At 40.0% G+C, this 21,906-nt stretch overlaps 1 protein-coding gene across 3 annotated transcripts in view; it reads right to left on the reverse strand.

Annotated features, from left to right (window-relative positions):
* LOC120737489 (rho GTPase-activating protein 6-like) overlaps nt 1-21,906 on the reverse strand; it is a 107,959-nt gene that overhangs the window by 13,995 nt on the left and 72,058 nt on the right. For all 3 annotated transcript variants that reach the window (XM_040038227.1, XM_040038226.1, XM_040038228.1), the window contains exons 2-4: nt 7,176-7,335; nt 3,300-3,371; nt 48-196 (exon numbers count right to left, since the gene is read on the reverse strand). In XM_040038227.1, coding sequence (XP_039894161.1) covers nt 48-196; nt 3,300-3,371; nt 7,176-7,335 — 381 coding nt within the window. The remainder of the gene's footprint in view (nt 1-47; nt 197-3,299; nt 3,372-7,175; nt 7,336-21,906) is intronic.

The raw sequence follows: 21,906 nt of genomic DNA on the forward strand, positions 1-21,906 counted from the left end.
CAAGACTGAACACACAGAAGGAGAGCCATACAGACGAGCTGACGGACCTGTAAAATGGACGATACGAGGTCTGAGGAGTCTTTGTGCTCCTCCCGCTGTGGAGGGTCCTGACGAAAAGAATCCTGTCGCTGCCTGTGAGCTCTGTCGTTGGCGATGACCTGGGACAGGGGTATACTAAAGGCCTGGGGTATGAATTCTGTGAAAAAGAGCCAAAAGATGTTGGAGGACGAGAGAGGGAAAAACAGGAAAGAAAACAAAAAAAAAGGTTAGGGTAACTGAACTAATATTAGCTCCATGAAGAAATGGGAAAAAGAAGCTCCTTACCAACATCCAAAAATAGCTCTTCAGCATAAACAGTTAACAGCTTTATCACTTCTGCTGCAGCCTGCCTTTTACACACATGCAATGGAGGCATCTCAAACCACATTAACTATATCAGTAAAACTTTTACGGCACTACTAAAGAACTACATCTGTTTTCCAAAATAAGACATCACAGAAAGTCAACCGACGTAAATCCGGCTACGAGAGCCCACTAATTCTAGGGGCCTCTGACAGAAATAACACAACTTTGATGACGCTCACCCACGACGAGGTCAACTTCAGTTGGTGCGCAGCTTTGACACATACTCGATATGAATAATGGTTACTTGTTATTCCTTTGCTCCATTTACCCTAGTCTTACATAAGCCCAGAATTCAGTGATGGCACAACTGCAAAATAGCAACCCTGCATTCACGTGCTCCTCTGATGGTCCAGTTGTAACGCTGCTTCTCGGAATATGTTGTTTGCCGTGACGGATTGTGCCGTTTCTGCAAGCAGAGCTGGCACAAAGAAATGCTTGGTGGTCATGCCGACAGTCAGCATCCGATGAATCAGGCTAGATTTTCGCTCATTCGAAGCTGCAAGACTGAAAAGTTAAAGTCTTTAACGTTTTTAAAGTTTAAAACAGTCATCAGCTTCTCATGTACTTCTGATGGATGCACACATGTGAAGGCCCAATTACGTGCAGTGCTGCCTTCAGAGAGGAATTATGTCATACTGGGCTATTGCAGGCTATATATTCCATTTACACACAATCCTAAGGGCTGAGCCAACAGCTGAGGGGGGGGAGGAAGAAAAAAAAAACTTGTCCAGCTGTGCGGTGTGTGTGTGTGAGAGAGAGCCAGAGTGAAGAAAAGAGGCAAAGGAAGACAGAGGAGAGGGAAAGCAAAATGTAGTTCACAACCACAAGTGAAAGGCTGTGGTTTATGAACAACACTGTGGCACAAACAGTTTGCTCTATAGTCGCTTAAATATCCAACACATACACAAGCGCACGTGCTTATATCCAGTCTCTAAACCCCATAACATAGACGTGATGAGCAGCTAAACCACGTTCATCAAACCATGTCAGATCTTCATAAATCTTCAATTTTCAGACCTTTGGCGTCTCAGGAACACACACTTGATTTTCAGCACTTGGTTTTTCACGTCACCAGTGACATTAACTGGTCTACGTTCATGCAGGAGTCATCTCACAGCTTCAGGAAGTAGTAAATGCTCAACTCCCGGCACAATACAGCAAGACATAGTTGAGACCAATTAGTGTGTCTTTTCCTTAGAATGACAACTTGCTTGATGTTGTCTGAGGTAAAACATCCGCTTTTAACAAAAGAGACTGTAGCAGCTATTAATCCATTTGCAAATGCAGTTTTGGCTGGTGTTTGACCATCACATGTCTACAGATCAGATTACTGCAGCAGCATCACCAGAGACACAATTTTCTTTTCCCCCCTCTGTTTCTCTCTTGCAGAGAGGACTTAGAATCCTTTTGTGCTTGAAACCATGCATAAATCAAGCCTTCTGGGCTCAGTTCAAAGCTAAGCCCACCATGCACCACCACCATGATAACAACCGGACTTATAACACTATATTACTTATAACATCTGACAGACGTTATAAGCAATAAGCGTTGATCGAAGCATGTGCATTATTTACATGCCAACCTAACACTCACTCTCGAAAACCTGGAAAAAATGTACATTTTTGTGTTTTGGCTGCTGTTTTGCATCTTTTAACTATGCACTGCCATGCTGGCTTTAGCAGTTACGAGTAAATTTATTGTGTTTTTTGTCTCTGATTTAAAAAGCTTTATAAACTCAGGTGTGTTTTTCATTCAGGAGGTTGACTCCAAATGCCACCCCATAGACTCCTAGGTTAAAATGTCCAAATTTACAGTGGAAATAAACATGTTTTCTTGCTGCTAGCTTTATGCTAACTGTCTGCTAACCAGGTATGTTAGCAGTAGCTGATGACTAAGCACTCAAAATGCTGTCTTTAACAAACTTTAATTGCATGTAATGTTTTGTCATTACCAGGGTGACCATATTTTTATTTCCAAAAAAGAGGACACTTGGCCCAGTCATGAAGTCATGAACTTTAATGATACTATTTGCTTAAAGAAAATTTTAACATATTTAAACAATGCCTTCTCTGTGTGGTTAATTAATGGTGAAATAAAAAAATAGAATTAAATAATGGTACAGAAATAAGGCCCCATCTGTATAAGAAAAATACGAGGCTATGAGGGAATTTTTTTTGCAGTTCGTCTGAAAAGCTGCAGTTGTGCTTTGGCATCTTTTAAACATCAATAGGCGCTGATGCACACAGTCTGTCCCATCTGTGAGAGCAGAACAACCACTCACAAAGCAGCTGCTCAGGGATGAAGTCACACATATAGCCCTCTGTAGGAAAATCCGGACATTTTCATTAGTCTCGAAAATCGCCCCGGACAGAACGTGAAAAGTGGACATGTTCGGGGAAAAGAGGACGGTTGGTCACCCTAGTCATTACTAATTAGCTAGTAATTAGCTTTGTTCATATATCACCTTAACAGTAGCACTTTTCCTTATCATTAAGTGTTCTCACACATTCTATAACAAGATCCCATTTTCATTTTACAGTTCACTTCGCTCTCCACTTTAGTGTCTTAGACTAAGTTTTTTGCTCTTCCTGCCAAATATGCAGGGTTTGCTTAGCGCAGCACAGTGGCTGATCCTCAGAGCCAGTCCCCTTACAAGGAGTCACTCCACTAAAGCTAAATATAAACTGTTGAAGCCCAGTAAACAGAAACTGTTTTTGTAACCTCCCTGTTCACCTGCCCGAGGGGTGGAGACCACAGACTGGACCTCTATGTCTCACTGGTTGGGTGGAGGGAGGGAGGGGGGATGGAGACAGTCGTGACAACAACTGAAGGCAAAGAGATGCAGAGGGAGAAAAGCCTGTGAAATGGCAAAATATCAGAGTGGGTTGGCGTACCTTTGTCTTTGCTTTTCTCTTTTGCGAGCGAGTCCAACTTCCTTCTCAGTGACTTTTTCCTCTTCTGTCCATCTGCACATGGGGGAAAAAAGGGCCAAAATAAATCACCTGAAACAAACGATTCCCATATCTGCTCTTTCTTATCTGGATTATTGTATTTAATAAGCTTATGTCAGGAATGCAGACATGAATTAACTTCTGTGGTGGGGGAGGGAGGTGAGGTATCCATGCACTCAAATCCATTTAATGGAGCTGTCAGACAGGGTCAGCAACAGTAGTAGTCAGCACAGGAAAAAATGACTGTGAAAACACATTAAATCACTTATAGTTTTTATCTAAATTACCAAGTATATGTAAGGCTTTTCTTACCTCAGACAGCAGTACATGTCACAGCACCATATATGGGCGCATATACACATTCTTAGCCTGGTTTATCTTAATAAAAACCCTTTTCTGCATTAAGAGCACAGCATTGCCCCCATTCACTGCATTTACTTTCATAGTGATCTTTAGAGAAGCAGCTGATGGGGTTTAACTTAACAAAAATAAAAAAAAATTTCCATCCTAAAAGGGACATCAATGTCCACATGTGAGTTTTCCATTGAGGTATTTGACCGCAATTCTTTGAAAAGAGGAAGCCGTTTTGTCGGCCGTCAACATGATGAATGGCTCCTGAATTTGTTGACTGATGATCAGGAAACTGCGGAAACTGCGGAAGCTGCGCCACGTGAGACTTGAAAGTCTTGGGATCCTCATCTTGTGGCGAGGAATGTCAGTTTTGTGGAAACCTCAGCAACTTTTAATGTTATCGTTCTGTCACTCTGCTATAAAAACGCAGTCCTTTTAACACGTGAGATCTTTCTGGGCTAATTCGCGGAGCCTCGATCTGCTGCTGTAGCAACCTCGGTTTGAACCGCAGATGTTCCCTTACAGCTGTGTCAAATGAGTCACTTGGAGGGGGGATGAGGGAACTGCATCCAGTGCACATAATGTGCTTGATGGTGGTGCTGGCAGCTTATGTCAGGTTTCTGATCCATTTAACCTGGCCTGAAACTTTAAACGCAGCAGAAGCACAAAGTCTGGGAGAAAAGTAGGTGAAAACAGTGAGGGGCGTGAGACACCGCGAGAAAGAAAGCAGATGTTGTGATTGAAAGCGGGGGCAGCAAGAGTGAGAAGGGAGAGGAAGACAGAGGAAATGGTTTGGATTTTTGACAGATGATTTCCAAAAGCCTTGCGGAAATCCCCCCGAAAACGGCACACTCCTCTCCTCAGCTCGCAGCTAGTTGTGAAGTCGTACGATGAACCTTTGCTGCCTTTTTCTCATCCCATCCCTCCTCGTCTTCCCAGCTTCTGTCCTCCTTTAATCCTCTCCTTGTTCTCGAAGAAACCCTAGAAATACGAGCCCTGCCTCTCGGATAAATATCAGACACAAAACGCACGTTATAGCGGAGCCGAAACAGCGATCGGGCGCGCACACAAAATCTCACACAGTTGAAATATTTCTCTTGCTTCCACATGGCGGCCGTCAGGGGCTCTGGAATTCATAAGCAACGCAGACAAGTACGTATTAAATCATGCTGGGGAGAGGTTTAACCTTCAGCTGGAATGCAAGCCCCGGATAATCCACTCACTGCACTATAGTGCTGCTACGGCACCCACTCAACTGATATAGTGCACAATGCTACCCTCACTGTGCCCCTTTGTGCACCTTAGCTTGTAGCAGAAACCGATTCAAAATTCAGATGTCATATGATATTGTGAGTTTTAGCTGTTATTTTTATTGATTATTACCTTGCAAGACTAAAGTAACTGTAAAGAACAGCAGAATGCAAAAAAAAAGTGCTAGTTGCCCCAAAAAGAGTCAACTGAGAAATGTGGGGATTGCCATTACAAGGTCAATTTTAACATGTGTCGTTTGCATGAGTTAATATGCAAGTTGATGAAACTGAAAGACGAATGACTTCTTAATTGGGTAATCGTGGTGCCCGTGATACTAAAAAAAGATGATAAAGCAGGGGTGAATTTAGGGACTCGATACTTTGTGGTTTGTAAGACTTTCCGTATACGTGAGTAACATGACTACTTTAAAAACATTAACAGACCAACTGTTAAAAGACATTGCCCAATCTTTCAAGGCGAGCCTTGACGAATTAGTGGGTGAGGTCATGAAAGCTGCGTTCATGTTATGCAGCCATGTGAAAAATAACATTCAGTGTTGTGAAAAACTAAGCCCAACCCATGATCCAGTAGCTTGTAGAACCAACTTCAGCAGCAATAACTTGACTTAATCATTTTTTGTACATTATCAGTATCCCACATCACTGTGGAAGAATCTTGGATCACTCCTGGCAAAACCTTGATTCTTTTCTTTTTCAGAGAATCTGCTGTAGATTTGGGATCATTGACCTGTTGAATGATTCAATTTCAGTCGAGCTTTAGCCTTCGGACACATGGCCTCTAGAATATGCAGAGAAGTTCATGGTGAGCATAATGACTGCAAGGTGCTCAGAACCTGTGGCTGCAATAGGCAACATAGGATGAATTTGCTTTGATATTCACTCCTGGGAAGATCGTGGCATTATATTAACACATGCTTGAATGCTAAAACTGCTTAAACGTCTGCTTTTATAGAGGGCTTGATGATGATCAGTTAAGCCAGGGGTGTCCAACTCCAGGCCTCGAGGGCCAGTGGGTTTTAGATGTGTCCTTGATCCAACACAGCTGATTTAAAGGGTAAATGACCTCCTCAACATGTCTTGAAGTTCACCAGAAACCTGGTAATGAAATAATCGTTTGATTCAGGTGTGTTGACCCAGGGTGATATCTAAAACCTGCAGGACACCAGCCCTTGAGGCCTGGAGTTGGACACCCCTGAGTTAAGCAAATGCATCTAATTAGCAGCACCTGGATGCCACTTCTCCACTTAATTCCTATGGAAACAGTAAGGGTGTACCTAGTTTTAACAGGACTGCATATCTGCGTATTTCTGAACTCCAGACTGATCGACTTCAGGACTACAGAGCTAAAATTACATCACTGACAAGTCCACTTTTAAAAATTCAGTAAGGGTTTACATTTATTAAAATTTGCAAACTTATCTTCATAAATTGGGTGGGATTATATTTGTTTTCTCTGATATCTAAAAACTGATGCATGTGGACATTTTTAGGCTGGGCGAGACCAGTGGAAAACCACCAACTCCAGCAGTCTCACTGCAGTTCTCTGTCCGTGTTCGGAAAATGAGAAAATTTGACAAATTAATCCAAGTTTAGCAAAAGCTTAATTATCTGGTTTACAAGAGCAAAACACGGAACAATAAGGTCAACTATATCACTCTTGTGCACACCCTAAGACTTTTTAAATAGCATTTACAGTGCCTGCACTTGGCCTCTGCCACAGCGGAAAGGGAGTTTCATGTCGTTATGAGGACGGGAGGTCAACAGATACCAAGGCGAACAGGAAGCAACCAATCCCTATGTGAAATAAGGCTTATATCTTTCGTGTGTTGTCACAACTTCCCCAAACATAGACCATACACGACTTCCCTTCAATACACTTGAGGGATGTGGTCAGGGACTTGAGCATTGGCTGTACTTTATGGAACAATTAAAGATATCTGGACAAGCTTGCACTACAAACCCAGGTCAAGCATATCAGTTTGTACCGCATGTAACACAGAAGAGTCCTGGAGGCAATAATACATGCATTTGGTTTGGTAACAGTCATATAACTGTCAGGTTCTCAAAACCCTGATGTTATCCAAAGCACTTTGTTAGCTCTGAATGGGTTGGATATACTGATTTAAACATAAAAATGATGTGACGCTGTTTAACTCAAGTCTACAGTATGCATTAAAAAGAACAAAACAATCCCCACCTTTTGGCATGGTTATCTGACATCCCAAGTCATAGTCCTGGTGTAAACGGGAGAAGGCCACTTCCTGTAGCCGGGCCCTCTCCAGCTCTGACAGGCTTTGGATGGCAACTGGCATCAGACGCACGCTCCGCCCCGACAGGCTGCTCCAGGTGAAATCCCCCTGGGAAGAACAAGTGAGACAAAACTTATACCAAAAGGAATATTAACAGTATGGGAACATGGAACCATTTCATGTCATTTTACATTGCATTGCTGATTTTTATCGGTTTTCATATAAAGATGCACCAATTTTCAATTTTTATGTTGCAAGTCCAGGTCAGAGAAGTTACGACATAAGTTATCATATGGTTAGGATTAGGGCTGCGGTTGGGGGTCAAATGCCATCCTGTCAGTATCTATGTGTATCGAATATGGTTCCTCGTCAGGTAACTCGATTGTTGATTGAACCCTCCAGTGACAATCCTGTTCTTAACTTTATTCACTGTCCATATAGTATGTTTTCATATGATAGGAGATACAAGTGAATCAAGCAGTTAGCTCAGTGGCTGCATGCCTTTTCTCCTGTCTTCCTCTCCTCTTTACTATTAAAAGGGAGTTTTTCCTTCCACCTGTCACCGAGCACTTGCTCAAAAGAGGTTGCCCGATTGTTGAAGTTTTCTCTGTATTACTATAGGCTCTTTACCCTACAATATAAAGCACAGATTGTTTTGGTGATTTGGTGCTATATAAATGAAATTGCATCGTTAAAATATCTTCTATAATTTTGGTGCGCTCCATGTCTGCTTCCACCTCGCTAATCTTGCCAACTAACACTCACTTCACCGGGTTTTCCTCTCCTGCTTTACAAAGCACACTTTAGCAATGCAAAACAGAGCTGTTCTTCTTTGATGTGGTCAGCCAACTTGTGATGAAGAGCAAAGAGCCAGGCAGCAGCAAGCTGCAGAAAAGAAGCAGAGGTGTGAGGTGTGGACTAATTTGTAGATTTACAGAAGGTTTTAATCTATTCCAGGAGAAGGACCTCTAAAACCTTTTTACTTGGGTAAAATGTCTTGATCCTTGATTGCGTATGGAAATAATTAAATCTTATGGGACTTAGTTTATTTAGCACCAAATGTTTAAAAACTAATGAACGTGAAGCTGATTAAACCTACTGTACTGCTGATGTAGACTACAAAGACGAATAAAGACATCACGTGCTTTGGAAGACACTCCTCTATTCTAGTTCTAAGGAGCAATTGGGGACATCTATACTGATGGATCTACAATATGTGCCCTGGATTCAAAATGAGCATATTTACCTTCCAGGTTGGGCTTTATCTGCGATCAGGATGAAACTGAACTGATGTAAAACGTAATTAAATACTGGAGATTCTGAGACAGCATTGGTTTTGAAAGTTTCAGCCATCTGAATATCAATTCATGCATTCCTGTGTGTCAATTTACCTAATGCCTTAACCAGACTGAGGGCTTAACAGTGTGCAATGTGTCTGCATTTATGCAAGAATGAGCATTTTCTTTTTCTTATTAGATCCCTGTTTAAATTTTCATCTGATTGATGTTTACGCATGGTATGTAGAAGAAAAATGAGACACCATGAAGACTTAACTTTTCATATTTGGGCCTCTATCAACAATATTTTCCTGAATCCATTCAACCCTCCCTGCTGTCAGCTCGCTTGTTATTTGACCCCAGTCAGTGCAGTGAGGCAACAGAGCCATCATTCAGCCATGGAAGGAAAACATGATGTGGATACAGGCAACCTGGAGAGCCAAATGACTTTGTGTGCGAGTGAGCGAGTGAAGCGAGTTGCATGTTTCCCCCCTTTCAGAAAGCATTTTATCCAGCACAGCTGTTCTGCATATTTTTTTGTCAGTGCACGCCTGTGTACCGCCATTCCTTATCGCTGACAGAGGAAACCCTTTTTCAGCCCGCTTCACTTCAGAGGGCACACACATACAACAAAAGAAAAGACAAGCTGTTGGAACGATGTTATTAAAAAAAAGTAAAGAAAAAAAAAAAAGAGGTCTGTCCTCGGTCGAGCTGGTTCTGCTCAGCGGGATCTCTGAACAAGACGGATGAGCTTCGGCTCTTAAGTGTCGAAAACTGTGGAATGCTGACAGAAGAGCCGAGGGAGGGAGACCAAGTCCTGCTATCACTGCTGGACTCTGGTTTATACCTTTGAATGAATGACACACAGGCCGTCAGCTCACTGTTACCAAAGTGCCTTGTACAATTCAACTCTTAAATAAGATAATATGTTGTGTATGTGCATTTATAGTAGTAAAAGTACATTATAGGGCTGTATTATCTGCCAATATTAGCGCTATTAGCCAATTCATCGGTATCACGTTTATAATAGGCGATTAGTAAAAAAGAGACAAAAGAAACACCCTTCAGCTTTGTTTTGTGCAACTCTCTCTAAATTTGTATTTAATATTCGTTGTAGAAAATTAAGATTTTAACTTTAAAACACACACTGGGTTTAGGGAGTTTTGGTCTTCAAACCATGACAGTAGATGTAGTGATCCTAATCAAGAGAATATGTCAGTGAAAGAGGTTTTATTCTTTGCAGAATATGAATTCCACATTGACCACATTTGACCATATTATTTCCTATTAAGCTGAACATGCATGAATGACACGTGCAATAGAGGCTAGTAAAATGCAACGCCAGCACGCCAAAATACGCTCAGAAAATAGCAAAGTTACACAATAGTGTTGTTCAATAGTGTTGCACACAGGACAGGACAATCTGTCCAACACTTTGCTCAAAGAATTCAAGATTGCAGAAGACATGCTTACTTCAGCATAATACGCTAATACTTGTAAGAGTGTAAACGAGTAAGTAAATAACTATAAATAACAAATATAAATCTGTTTGTTTAATGTGTCCAAAAGAAAAAAAAAACATAGTAAATGTGCGTTGAATTTTCTTACCATCTACATCATTAAAAAACTTTCTTTTTAACCATAATTCCAACTTGATGCTCTGGCTCATGGTTGGCCACTCTTCTGGCCAACAATGATTGAATATGTCCCAACCAAAACTGGTGCACCAGCATCAATTCTATCTATTTACACTGCATGTTTCTTTAAATTAATAGTAACTTTAAATTATTTTAGTATTTTCCATGCTTAAATAACACTGAGGTAAAGGAATACCAATTCCTTGGTGATGATATTCATCCATCTGATATCTATCTGTAGAATAGTAAATCCATTCAGGGCACAAAAATCCAAGAAAAAAAGCTCAATGTTTACGTCAGTTATTACCCCTCCCCGTTGTGCACCAAAGTCTGCTAATTATGGGGAAAAAAAGATACAACATGTTTGAAAACTATTTTTTCACATTAGTGTTCAACCATAAAGAGCAAAAAATACTGGGTTGGAATCCATTTTGGCCTTAAAGAGCCAGCACCAAGTTGAACCAAATCAGACATCCAACTGGACTTCAGAGCAACAGACATAACTAACAGCCATAGTTTTTGCATGTAAAAGTCAAGCTCAGGGGATATCATTACACCAATTTCCAGCCTTCCTATTATACTTACTATTTAGTCAAACTTGCAAAAACAGCGGCTGGACACGTGTTGGCAATTTGCCTGAGTTACAGCAGCCAGTCTGAGTCAGACCACAATTGTTTGGAGACAGGTGCCATTCACCTTTTAGTCTAGCATGACTGAATCATGAGCAGCTTTAGCCTGTGCACAGCTGATGCAAGCCACTTTGCAAGCCACCTCTTACCCCAGCTCCTTCTGTCATGCTGGCTTGTATTGTAAAGCCTCCAATTGGCTGTTTGCTGGAATGGCTGGGCAGATATAATCAGATAATTTAAAGTTTAACGGGTGCTATTTACTACTTTTTTGTTGTTGTTGTTTCAGCAGAAATGACTGAATATATTATGTGAAGGAAGAAGAAAGACAAGGATTAGTATGAGACCAAGCATCAAGAGATTTTTAAGTGTGCAGGCCTTAGTTTAACGCTTCTGTTAAGGACTGGATTCAGCAAATGCTATGCTATCAGTGTTACTGCTGCTTTGTGCTCCCATCTGACAGATTTTACCCTGGAAAGATTAATGACTCTGCTGACTGGGCCAGCACTATGCAGTTAGATGACTAATACCATTTGGACATACACTGAACTGCAGCATGTGGTTTCTGTTCTATTTTAGACAATGGGACAAATGGCGCAAAACCTCAGGCAATAGACTATGTCAGTTTCCTTGGCAACACATACATACAGAACTCAAAAGAGCCAGGAAGTGAGAGAAATATTACTATGGTAACGCACCTGGAAGATACACACACGCATGCACGCACTCAGGCACTGGAACACTTGTTGCTATGATGCACTGCGTAAATCATTAGATGCCATGACCATGGTGAAACAGTTATGATAACCCTGCAAATGTGCACTCACAATGTGATGTTAATTAAATGCATCATGAAAGTTATACAGAATGTGTAAAGGTATGTTTAGTGGCACATAACATAAAGACTGGGGTTATAATAATCGATGCTCTACTGGATTGTTTTTGCATTACTGGATCATTTTGGTCATTATATATTCCTATAATTTACTAAATAATACACAACATGACTTGCTCTTTGCTCAGTCTAGTACCACAACCAAACATCACTTGGACCAGACCACAGGTACTTTTGGTGACTCATTCTAGTTTTTGTTTTTTGTTTTTTTGGGAGGGGGGGTTCAAAGAAAATATGTCTCACAGAATTCTGTCATCTGTGATCGATTTACTACAGGACAATCCCCTAACTCCCATTTGTTGGTCTCACGATAAAAACCACTTTGCAAAATCAGGGCATAGTCACATGCTAGGTTCAGAGACTCACTGTAGAAACACATTTTTAAATTATATCATTAATAAGAATTGTGTGTGTCCCTGGATACATGCATGAGTGCATGCAGAATCTGAGCACTGCAACTCCACCTACAATACCACAGAGGCATCAGTGTGACCATTCTTGGCCTCAAGCAAGTGGCATTACAAAAACTGCTGTAGCTTTCTTTTTTTTTCATTGGTTTCCCATTGACTTGTGACCGTGTGTCATCAATGAAATGTATGCATACACATGTCCACAAGGGCTACTGACAGTGTCCTTAGAATAAGAGGCTGAATGTTAAGGACTGCGTGTCTCTCTACATACCCTTGTTCATATTTCAGTTGTGTGGTTTTATTTATTTTATCATGCTAAGTCTTTTTGGATTCAACACACAACTGACAGACAAATAAAGCACGATATTTAAAAACTCACTCATTTCTAAGGATGGGGGGGGGGGGGCACCCAATATCAATATTTTAATAAATTAAAATACTCTGGGAATGAGAGGGCTCATCTCATGAATCACCATGCTGAGAGCAAAGATTTAGCCTAGCAAACTTACATTAACCTCCTAGGACCTGGCATCCACATATGTGGACATCACATTTTGAGTTGCCTAGACCAAAATACTAAATTTTGCTCTACAAGGGCCTGATATCCACTTACGAGAACATTATACTACCACTGTCCTATCAAAATTTAAAGCGAATGTCCTCATATGTGGATCTCATTTTTCTCAGAAACAAAATCAGGTAAAAATAAAAAAATCGAGTATTTCTTTGTTTTTACATTCATCAGGTCCCAATCAGCCCAAATAGCAAAGAGACATTAAAAATGCATCCCAAGAAAGAGTTCGGATCTTAGGAGGTTAAATTGGTTCAACTGAAAAACCATCCAGCACTGGACATACTTAGCTTGCTCTGAATTAGGAAGTAACTTTGGATAACATCTCAGTCACACAAGTAAAAATAGGACATTAACTTCCTTTCGTCAATATAAATAAAAGTCGATGGTTGCCTGGTGATTGTATTTTTTTCCCACATTCTGCGACTGGCTACAGCTTGTGGTGACTGAATGGTTGCCCAGAGTTTAAGGATGTTGCTCACCCACTTTTGATCCGAAGGTGATTGCACAGGTCACCTGAAAGAAGCCAACTTTTCTGCAAATAGTTGGAGTCTGACTTGGAATGACTGTAATCACTATCAAAAATGTCAAAGCTTTGTAGATAATTGCTGCCTAATTGCCAACAGATTGCCAACATGTTGCCATCAGTCTGAATGAGTCCTTGTCAACTAGCACAATTGATGAGACTCAACTCGGCTGGTTGCCGGCTGGTTGTATTCCGGTTATATTCATGTAGAACATGAAGGTTGCTGAGTGCAAATGTAATAGTTAATTTTGAATTTCTGTTAAATGTGATTTTTTGTCAATGTAAACAGCAAGAGACACGTGATTTTTGAAAATGTATTACATTTCATTGCTGTACTATGCAAAAGCAGATTGCATGTAGTTACTATCTTGGTCCCATTCAATCGCAGACTGATATCAGACTGACTTATTGCAATATTTATGGCAAAATAAATGAATTAAAAAAAAACTAAAGTGAGATAACTGTATATTATTAGACAAAACATATACTGATACACTTTGAAGACATAATTTGCAGCTAAAAAAAGGTGATGATTTGCAGTATATGCTATATAATAATATTACATTGTGGGGTGCCTAGTGATTCTCACCTTTGCTCATTTAAACATAATTCTAATAACAACACAGTAGTCTAGAGTATAAAAGGTGGACGTAGCTCCACGGGTTGCAAAATACCAATAGAAATCTATAGAAAGGTTTTCTGATTTGGCCTCTAGAAACACTGCAGAGTCTATGGTGTTAGTCACTTATTTTCGGTCATACTGAACAAAGATTAAATCAGCTTTCTAAATCTTGGTCGTGCTATGTGTCAGAAAGGACGGTTATCAGGGGTTTGCTGATTGCAAATGAGTGTGCAGATGTCGCATCTACTTTTTGAAACATCATCAAGTTGGCAAGGCCGAAAACGCTCATCTCAAGGCTTCAAAACAGCACTTCAGAAACCAGTTAGTGACGTCACGGTAGCCATGCCCATTTGAGTGCGAAGGTCTTTGTGAACGTCCGTGGACCAACTGTTCAACAATCACTCTCTCTAATACACAACACCCACGCACACATCTCAAATGTGAAAACTATCCTGGACATTTGTGCAGGTTTGTATAAACTGCTATTGTGGAATAAGTGCAGTAATATTCCTTGAAGGCACCAAAGGCCTGTGAGATCACTTAGAGCGAATACAAACACGATAAAGGAACATTCCACAAATGTTCACATCGTGGGCTACTTCAGTTTGTTTTCTTTTGCCTCGGTGTTAGTGGCTGGCTTTAAATGACCCTTAAGCAGAGTTTCTGTCCACAACACCGAACTAGAGGAATGCATGAGTATTTTTCAACAGTCTGATGGTTTATAAGCCTACAGATTGGCTTCAAGCATTGTATTACATTACTTTTGCTGACCTGAATCACGAAGTTCACATCTGCAGACAATTACCAGACAGCCCAGCTTGTGGATGCCGTTAGTGTGTTTGCAGACATTTTTGCATGTGTACTCATCACACACGGATAATTAAGGGGTTTTTCCACCTGTTTTGGATTGCTTGTGATTTCACCTGAGGGAAAATACCTACTGAATTATTATCACTACACAGTTTACATAGTGAATGGCAAAGGAATTTAGTAGTAACAGGCTAATCAGCAGTTTTAAAACATTAGATTATAAGCCTCCAGTATGGGGGCACATGCCGATGGAGTATTATAGTGATAAAAACATCAAGTTATGGCAGTAAATGCAATTATCATACCATGTAGTCTAGTCCAACGACAGGGTCAGCTGCTGCGATTAGGACATAACTGTCTATATGTAGTTGGAAAAGAACGCAGAAGGTTTGAAAAACAGGTTTTTAAACATGTCAATGAAATTCGGGCTGGGCAATAAGACAATAAAAAGTCTTTTTTTTTCATTTCATAAGTATTATGAAATAAGCTCGCCTGATTTTTTTGTATATTTCTTTTAAACAGTTTCAATTTATTTATCTTATTAGTTTGGCATTAACCAGACTGAAGTTTTCCATTCTGTTTGGGTTCTTCTGTAAAACTTGAAGCTTTTGACTTCTTAAAATTAAGATTTTTATTATGTTATTTATTTAAAATTCGTTTGTATAATGCATTTATCATGTTGAACTGCTGACTAAAAAAACAAAACACTTTGAATCGAAATTTACCTTATAGCTTCACTTAGAGGTAAAAAGTAACCTTTAAACTTTAAAATTTGACTAACAGTGTGATCTGTATTGAGACTGACTTATATGAGTGATGGGTTTATATTAGCTATTTGACAATTGGTATTTATAATGGCCATGAGTAACAAACACATGTAATGACATTTACATTTTTGGAGTAAATGGGTACATAAATACACATAACAAATGTTAGAGAAATCTCTTCCATATTTTATGTGTCTGGAAGAAAAACTAAATATTGGCAAACAGATCAGCATATTGGATTTTTAAACTTTTAAATGACCAGATATTGGTATCTAAAAAAAATCCCACATCATTACATCGACTGATGATTAAACATCATCTAAAATTAAAAGTTCAACAGAGTAAATTGTTCAAAACTGATCATTAACATTTGTTGCAGAAAAGTTCAGATTTTATCATCATTGGGTTTATTGGGTTCTGGCGATAGTTGCAAAGTGTTCCTAATAAAGACAATATGTAAGGGAAAGATTTATCATCCACGTTGCATGTATTTGACCATATTGTTTCTTATTAAGTTGAACTTAATAAGACATGTAATAGATTCTAGTAAAATGCAAGTCCATCAAACCAAAAGAGAACAAAATACACATACTAGCAAAGTTACACAACAGTGTTGTTCTTTTAAAGCACACACAGGACAATCTGTCCAACACTTCCCCCTCATAGATTTCTTTCTAAAAGGATCCAAAATGGAAAACTTGGCTCAGTTTACCTTTCAAAACAATTTTTGTGTTGACTTTCAACGTTTAATGCACTTGGTATCATGGAAGAACTACACAACACACTCTAGTCCAAAAACGCACAGCTTGAGTTAGTTTACGAACCCTTTTTTCAGTTTAATATGCACTTTAAGGAATTATTCTGGTATTTATGTTTCATATGATATAGGAATCACAGTGTTTTTAAAATAATAACATCCACTGCCAAAAAACAAGCAAGAGCCATAAACTATAGTTTTAATGGTTATCGACATTTTTCTAGCTGTGAGTTGCCACCACACATTAGCAAAAAAATAACGGATTTTGAAAGTGGTTCAAAAGCACTTACATGGGTATCAGCTTTCACTTCATATTGTTTTTTCTGGTCTGCCTTTGCATTTAATGAGGCCTTGCTGGCTCAGCCACAAGAATGAGCAACTTGGAGTGCATGCTCCAAATATTGCCCCCAATCACTGGCAAGCACATCTAAAGCCTCGAATGAACTTCAAACATTTTAAAGACAGATTAATATGAAAGGCCTGCAGTAGTAATGAGGCCCGACCTTCAAGACTTAGGTTCTTGCATAATGGTTACATAATCTGCAAAGGAAATCAGGTATTGTATCAACACCACAGTTGATAGTAGAACGAGAAGTTGAAATAATGTGTGTGTTTATATGAGTGTCTATGCGGTACTGGCTTGTAGAAGGCCAAACTGGTCTCATGGTAAATATGGCAGGAAATGTCATCTATGTTTTTGTCCAAATGGACATCCAGCACTCATTTCAAACTAATGTTTTTTATGGAATGTGTTTTTATGCCTGCCCCTTGCTTTCCCCCCCAATACCTTAGATTTTCTCTGACAAATACGGAGGGAAAAGTGGTAGATGAGTGGTTTAAGAAAAAAGAAAATGAAAAAAGTGATATAGAGGGCCTTCTGTCAAGTTGCATTTTTGGTCAAGAGGCCACTAAAATAGGGAAATGCTGTTCTGTCAACCTGACTTTTAACTTCATCCTTATGCTAATTCTAACATGATTTGCTAGCTAGCTAGCCACCATGTAGCCTTTCGTGGCATTATCCATTTCTTGTAGACTGCATTTTGAAATCTCACCCTTAGCATTTCAGCCACCGCCACGTTGCTGTTTTGTAGAGAGAAAAAAATATATGGCCCTTAGCTAAGGGTGGAGTTTTTATTCATGATTAATGGTAGTAAGCAAGCTACATTCATTATAACTGTTAATCCATAGTAAGCTATACTACAAATCAAAAAAAGTAAAGCCATACTTTTGGAAGGGCTGTATCGCACAACAAGAAATATTCGTCCGGTGCCTCAAAAACTGGGCAGGTCCAGTTCAGAGACTATAATTAGCAGAACCCACACTAAAAATGATGATTGAAATCTCAATCAAGGTTTTATGAAGAGGGAAACTGTCCATAGAAGTCAAAAAACATTTCTGTAAACGTGAGCATTTTAGCACAGCTTTAAGAACCAATTTCATGTGTTTTTCCCACTTTCACATCGCGCTCATTTTATAGTCTCACAGTTTATTGCTTGTGTTAAACTATTCATTGTTTTTCATCTAAAGTTGTCTTTTAACAATTGGAGCTTAAACTTCTTGCCAACACAAATGCCTTAAAAATGGCGTTCTGCAATTCCAAATTCATGGTTCATGTTGATTTATTGCACTGAGACAAAACCCTGGGTCAAAATAGCAAGGATGTACTATGTATGTGTCCATGTACACCCAAAGAATCAAAACTTTATCTCCCTGTACATAAATCAGTACACTGCATTATTTAATGAAGTGCAATGTTTTGGGTGTTCAGGTGCACCACAGCTATCACTGGCAGACTAGATTATATAAGAAATATTATACTCCCATAGTATTAAATTCTGTTTTTGTACTTGCAGAAATTAAAGTATTTAGAGAATTCACCCTTTCCCTGAATTCATGTTAAAATTACAATTGCCAGTTATATGACATACGCTTCATGCTTATTTTGTCATTATGGTAAAACTTTTTTTTGCTGTAATGTCGCCTTTTCTATCTCTATAGATGAGACCTGTGCAAAGTGAAATAGCGTTTTTTATAGAATAATTAATATGTTTTATTTATTAAGCCTTTGTTCTGCATGCAATGTCTTAAATCATAGCATACACCATGATCATTTTTGATAGCAGATTGGTAGCAGCTGTTCCTCAAATGCTAAGAGTAGGTCTTCAACTCTGCTTTGCCTTGCAAACAATTAATTTGTTTGCAGTGTGTGTTGGGAAATCTTCAAATTGCTTGGGATGGTCAAGGAGCCAGACGATAAACAATGGAAAATTTGACTCTTTCCCTTTCTCCATCCTACTTTATCTCCTTTCTTCACTTTCTCTTCCATATCCAAGGTCATATTTTGAGTAAGCAAGTTCAACATCATTGTTTTTGCCCCTCTTTTGCTGTAACGTTTCCACCGTGATGCTCTGACTAAAGTCTAAAAATCCTCTTAGTAGGTCTGCAATAAAAATTAAGCGAGATTTGAGTAAATGAAAAGCTGTTCTTTATTCTTTTTACCCAGGAGATTGCCTGCCAGGTAACTTTTCTGTGTCAGTGTCACCCTGTCTTCACTGTCAGCATTTTGTCTTCTTAGCTGCACACACAGACACACACGCACAGATGCAAATGGAACCTTAGCCGAGGAATGTGTGTAATCCCAACTGTATATGAGTCGGTAAATTCTCCTTCACTCTCTTTAACCAATCTAGCCGGCTGAGCTAATAAAGCTGGTTAATCATTACTAATCTAGTGTGGAGAGTTGAGCATTACAGTGATTGCTCTCTGTGTGTGTGTGTGTGTGTGTGTGTGTGTGTGTGTGTGTGTGTGTGTGTGTGTGTGTGTGTGTGTGTGTGTGTGCGTGCGTGCACTGAGGGGTAAGGATCATGTGTGTTTTAGCATAAATAAGCGGAAGAAATGCATCGCCCGCTGCATTTCAAATGAGACAAAGTGATTAGAGCCTAATGGCAGCAGAGATGGTCAGAGCAATCAGTACTCGGTCCTTTGCGTGCATGCAGGCGCGTTTGCGAGTTCCACCAGGACTTTATGCGTTCTACTGAGTGATGTGAAACTCAAATTAAGGTCACAACTCAGCGGTAACCTCATCACTGCCAAACAGACCAGTCCAGGCTTTCAGCGACTAAAAGATGATGATTGCGGTCACCAGACACTTACAGTGTGAATTAGGGAGTAGGACAATTTGCAAAAATAAAGCTTTTCATGTTCATTTGAATGATACTGGTATATTATAATTTCCCATCAATCAGTGTTTATTCAGATTAGGGCTGGGCCATATTATACCGTTCACGGTAATACCGGTATAATGTTAGGCAACGATAGGAAAATGAAATATCGCGATAGAATGGGAGTAAAACGCACATGCGCAGTGCCTTTGTTTTCATACGCACGTGGCCGATTGTTGAGTGAAACAGATGAACCAGAATTGGTTTGTAAAAATGGTGCAACTTCAGTGATGTGGAACTGGTTTGGTGTTTGTCCATCAGATACACGACAAAGCACATGTTTTTGCAGAACATGCAAGCGGCCGTTGTTATTGTCGTATTTGTCGGACTAAGATGCTCTTAAATCTGGGAGTAATCTGGGTCCTAAACTCTGTATCCTTCAGGTCAAACAACACTGCAGCATTACTGAGAGTTAAAAACTGTCTAAATTCTTTCATCTTTAATAAAACGATCAGCATTGCTGCTTTACCAGGTGTAACTATAAAGTTTAACTTCCAGGCATCCATGAAAACAAAAGTTATTACATTTAACGGAGTTAGAAGTTAGCAGGAAGCTAGCGGAAGTTAGCTCGCTAGTTTCGCTAGTTACCTAAGCATGATATTGCATGTTCTGACAGAGATTTCTGAAAAAATTCAAACGTACAGCTCTGCTATCACTTCCTTTTTTTTTTTTTTTTTTTTTTTGCCTGTCCCGTTTGGCTCTTTTGCCATCAGAATTGTTGTCTAAAGACAAAGAAAGATGCCCAACGGATTTACTTTGACCATCCCAGCCTTGCCGTAATGGTCCATTTGATTCACCTTTTATTGTTTATTTTATTTTCATTTACTGAATACGGGACAGACTTGACTGGGGGAAAGAAAGAGGGAAAGAGAAACAGCTGAGATGAGGGACGGGGGAGAAGGGCAAAAGACAAAAACCAACAGAACGGGCAGAAAAAAAAAAGAAAAAAGAAAAAAAAATGCATATATCAATCACCTGGATCGCCTGCTGAGAAAGAAAAAAGAAAACAAGCAGAAGAGAACAAGAGTAATAGAATAAACAACATCACAATGATATATGGGAATATGACAGTAAATACTAAATATTAAACATTATTGTGCAGCACATAAGATCAACAGAACACAGTGTGCTTTGAGGTAGGAGCCAAAAAGGGTGTAGTTTGTGGGTGTGATCACCCGTGTGTACACCTGTGAGCATGGACGCGCTTGTTTTTTTGTTTTTTTAAAAGGTTCCTTCATGTAATGATCTGCTAGAGGGTGTGGGGGGGGCCACAGCCCCGTCCTCCAGGGCATGAAGCAGGTATGGAGGAGATCAAAACTCCAGACATCCAGAGGCCCCCAGAACACAAGAGACCAAGGAAGACCAACAGAGGGGCAGCCGCGCCACTGTCCCAGAAAGAGCTGAAGAGAGCCCCAGATGAGGATTCACTCAGCAGCCGCGGAGCAGAAGCCAGGGGGAGTTGCAGTGACGCGCCCGTGAGCTCCGCCGGCAGCCAGCCGTGCCTGAGTGACCGAGCCCCAGGCCGAGAGGCCGGGGACACCCCACCTCCGAAGTGGCCCGAGCGAGCCCCAGGCTCCAGGCCCCGATAAGCGGCCGCCAAGGAGCGAGCCGGTGTGTACGTGGACGCCCATCCCCAGACACAAAGAACCACCAACGCACCGATGTCTGAGGGAGTCCGCCACTGGCAGGGGAAGTGGTCTCTGCTATCACTTCCAACATAAATGAAGACAGGAAACTAAACAGCAGTGACGTTTGTAGTGTTACTGAAGTTGGGCTAGCTGGTATATAATGATGTGCTACGTGATCGCTAGCGACACAGCTATGTTAGCATAACATAAACAGTGAAGCTGGAGGACGAACACTAACACTTTTCCACTTATAAAAGTTAACATGAAGGTTCCTCATGGTTAGAGACAAATGCAATCGCATGGCAGGATGCTGTAAATGGACCAAACTTCAGTCAGGAGAACAACTGAGATAATCCATCCACAATACGAGGTTAGTTATTAATATACTGCAACAACATGGGAATAGAGCAGCTGCCAGAGAATTCAACATTAATGAATCAATGGTACAGAAGTGGAGGAAGCAAGAAGAATGAGTTTAATAAAGTTTGATTTATCTGACTGCTTTGTTTCGCTTAATGTGCCTTATAATCCCGTGCACCTTATGGTCCGAAAAAGGCGTACTGCACACTGCAGTTTAATGTTGCAAAGCACCTCTTTTTAACTTCAGTGGATATTATACATGGTTATGCTCAGGATATGTCAGCCCATTTCTACTGGCAATGCCTTTTGGTTAAACTTTCAGCAAGGAATTTGCATTTGCACTGTTACATTTTTATAAAGCTTTAATGTACATAAAAACCAGCTTCCTGTTTAAGTGAAAATAAATGGAAGGTTGTCTTTTTGTGCTAGTAATGTTGTGGAGTTGTATTTTGTCTCGCATCAATTACATCGTCAGTTATATCATTATCGCAAATGTTCAAATATATATCGTGATAAATATTTTTGGCCATATTGCCCTGCTCTAATTCAGATTAATAATTTACAGTTTGTAC

The sequence above is a fragment of the Simochromis diagramma genome, unplaced genomic scaffold (genome assembly GCF_900408965.1).
Source record: "Simochromis diagramma unplaced genomic scaffold, fSimDia1.1 OVJJ01000413.1, whole genome shotgun sequence".
Taxonomy (NCBI): domain Eukaryota; kingdom Metazoa; phylum Chordata; class Actinopteri; order Cichliformes; family Cichlidae; genus Simochromis; species Simochromis diagramma.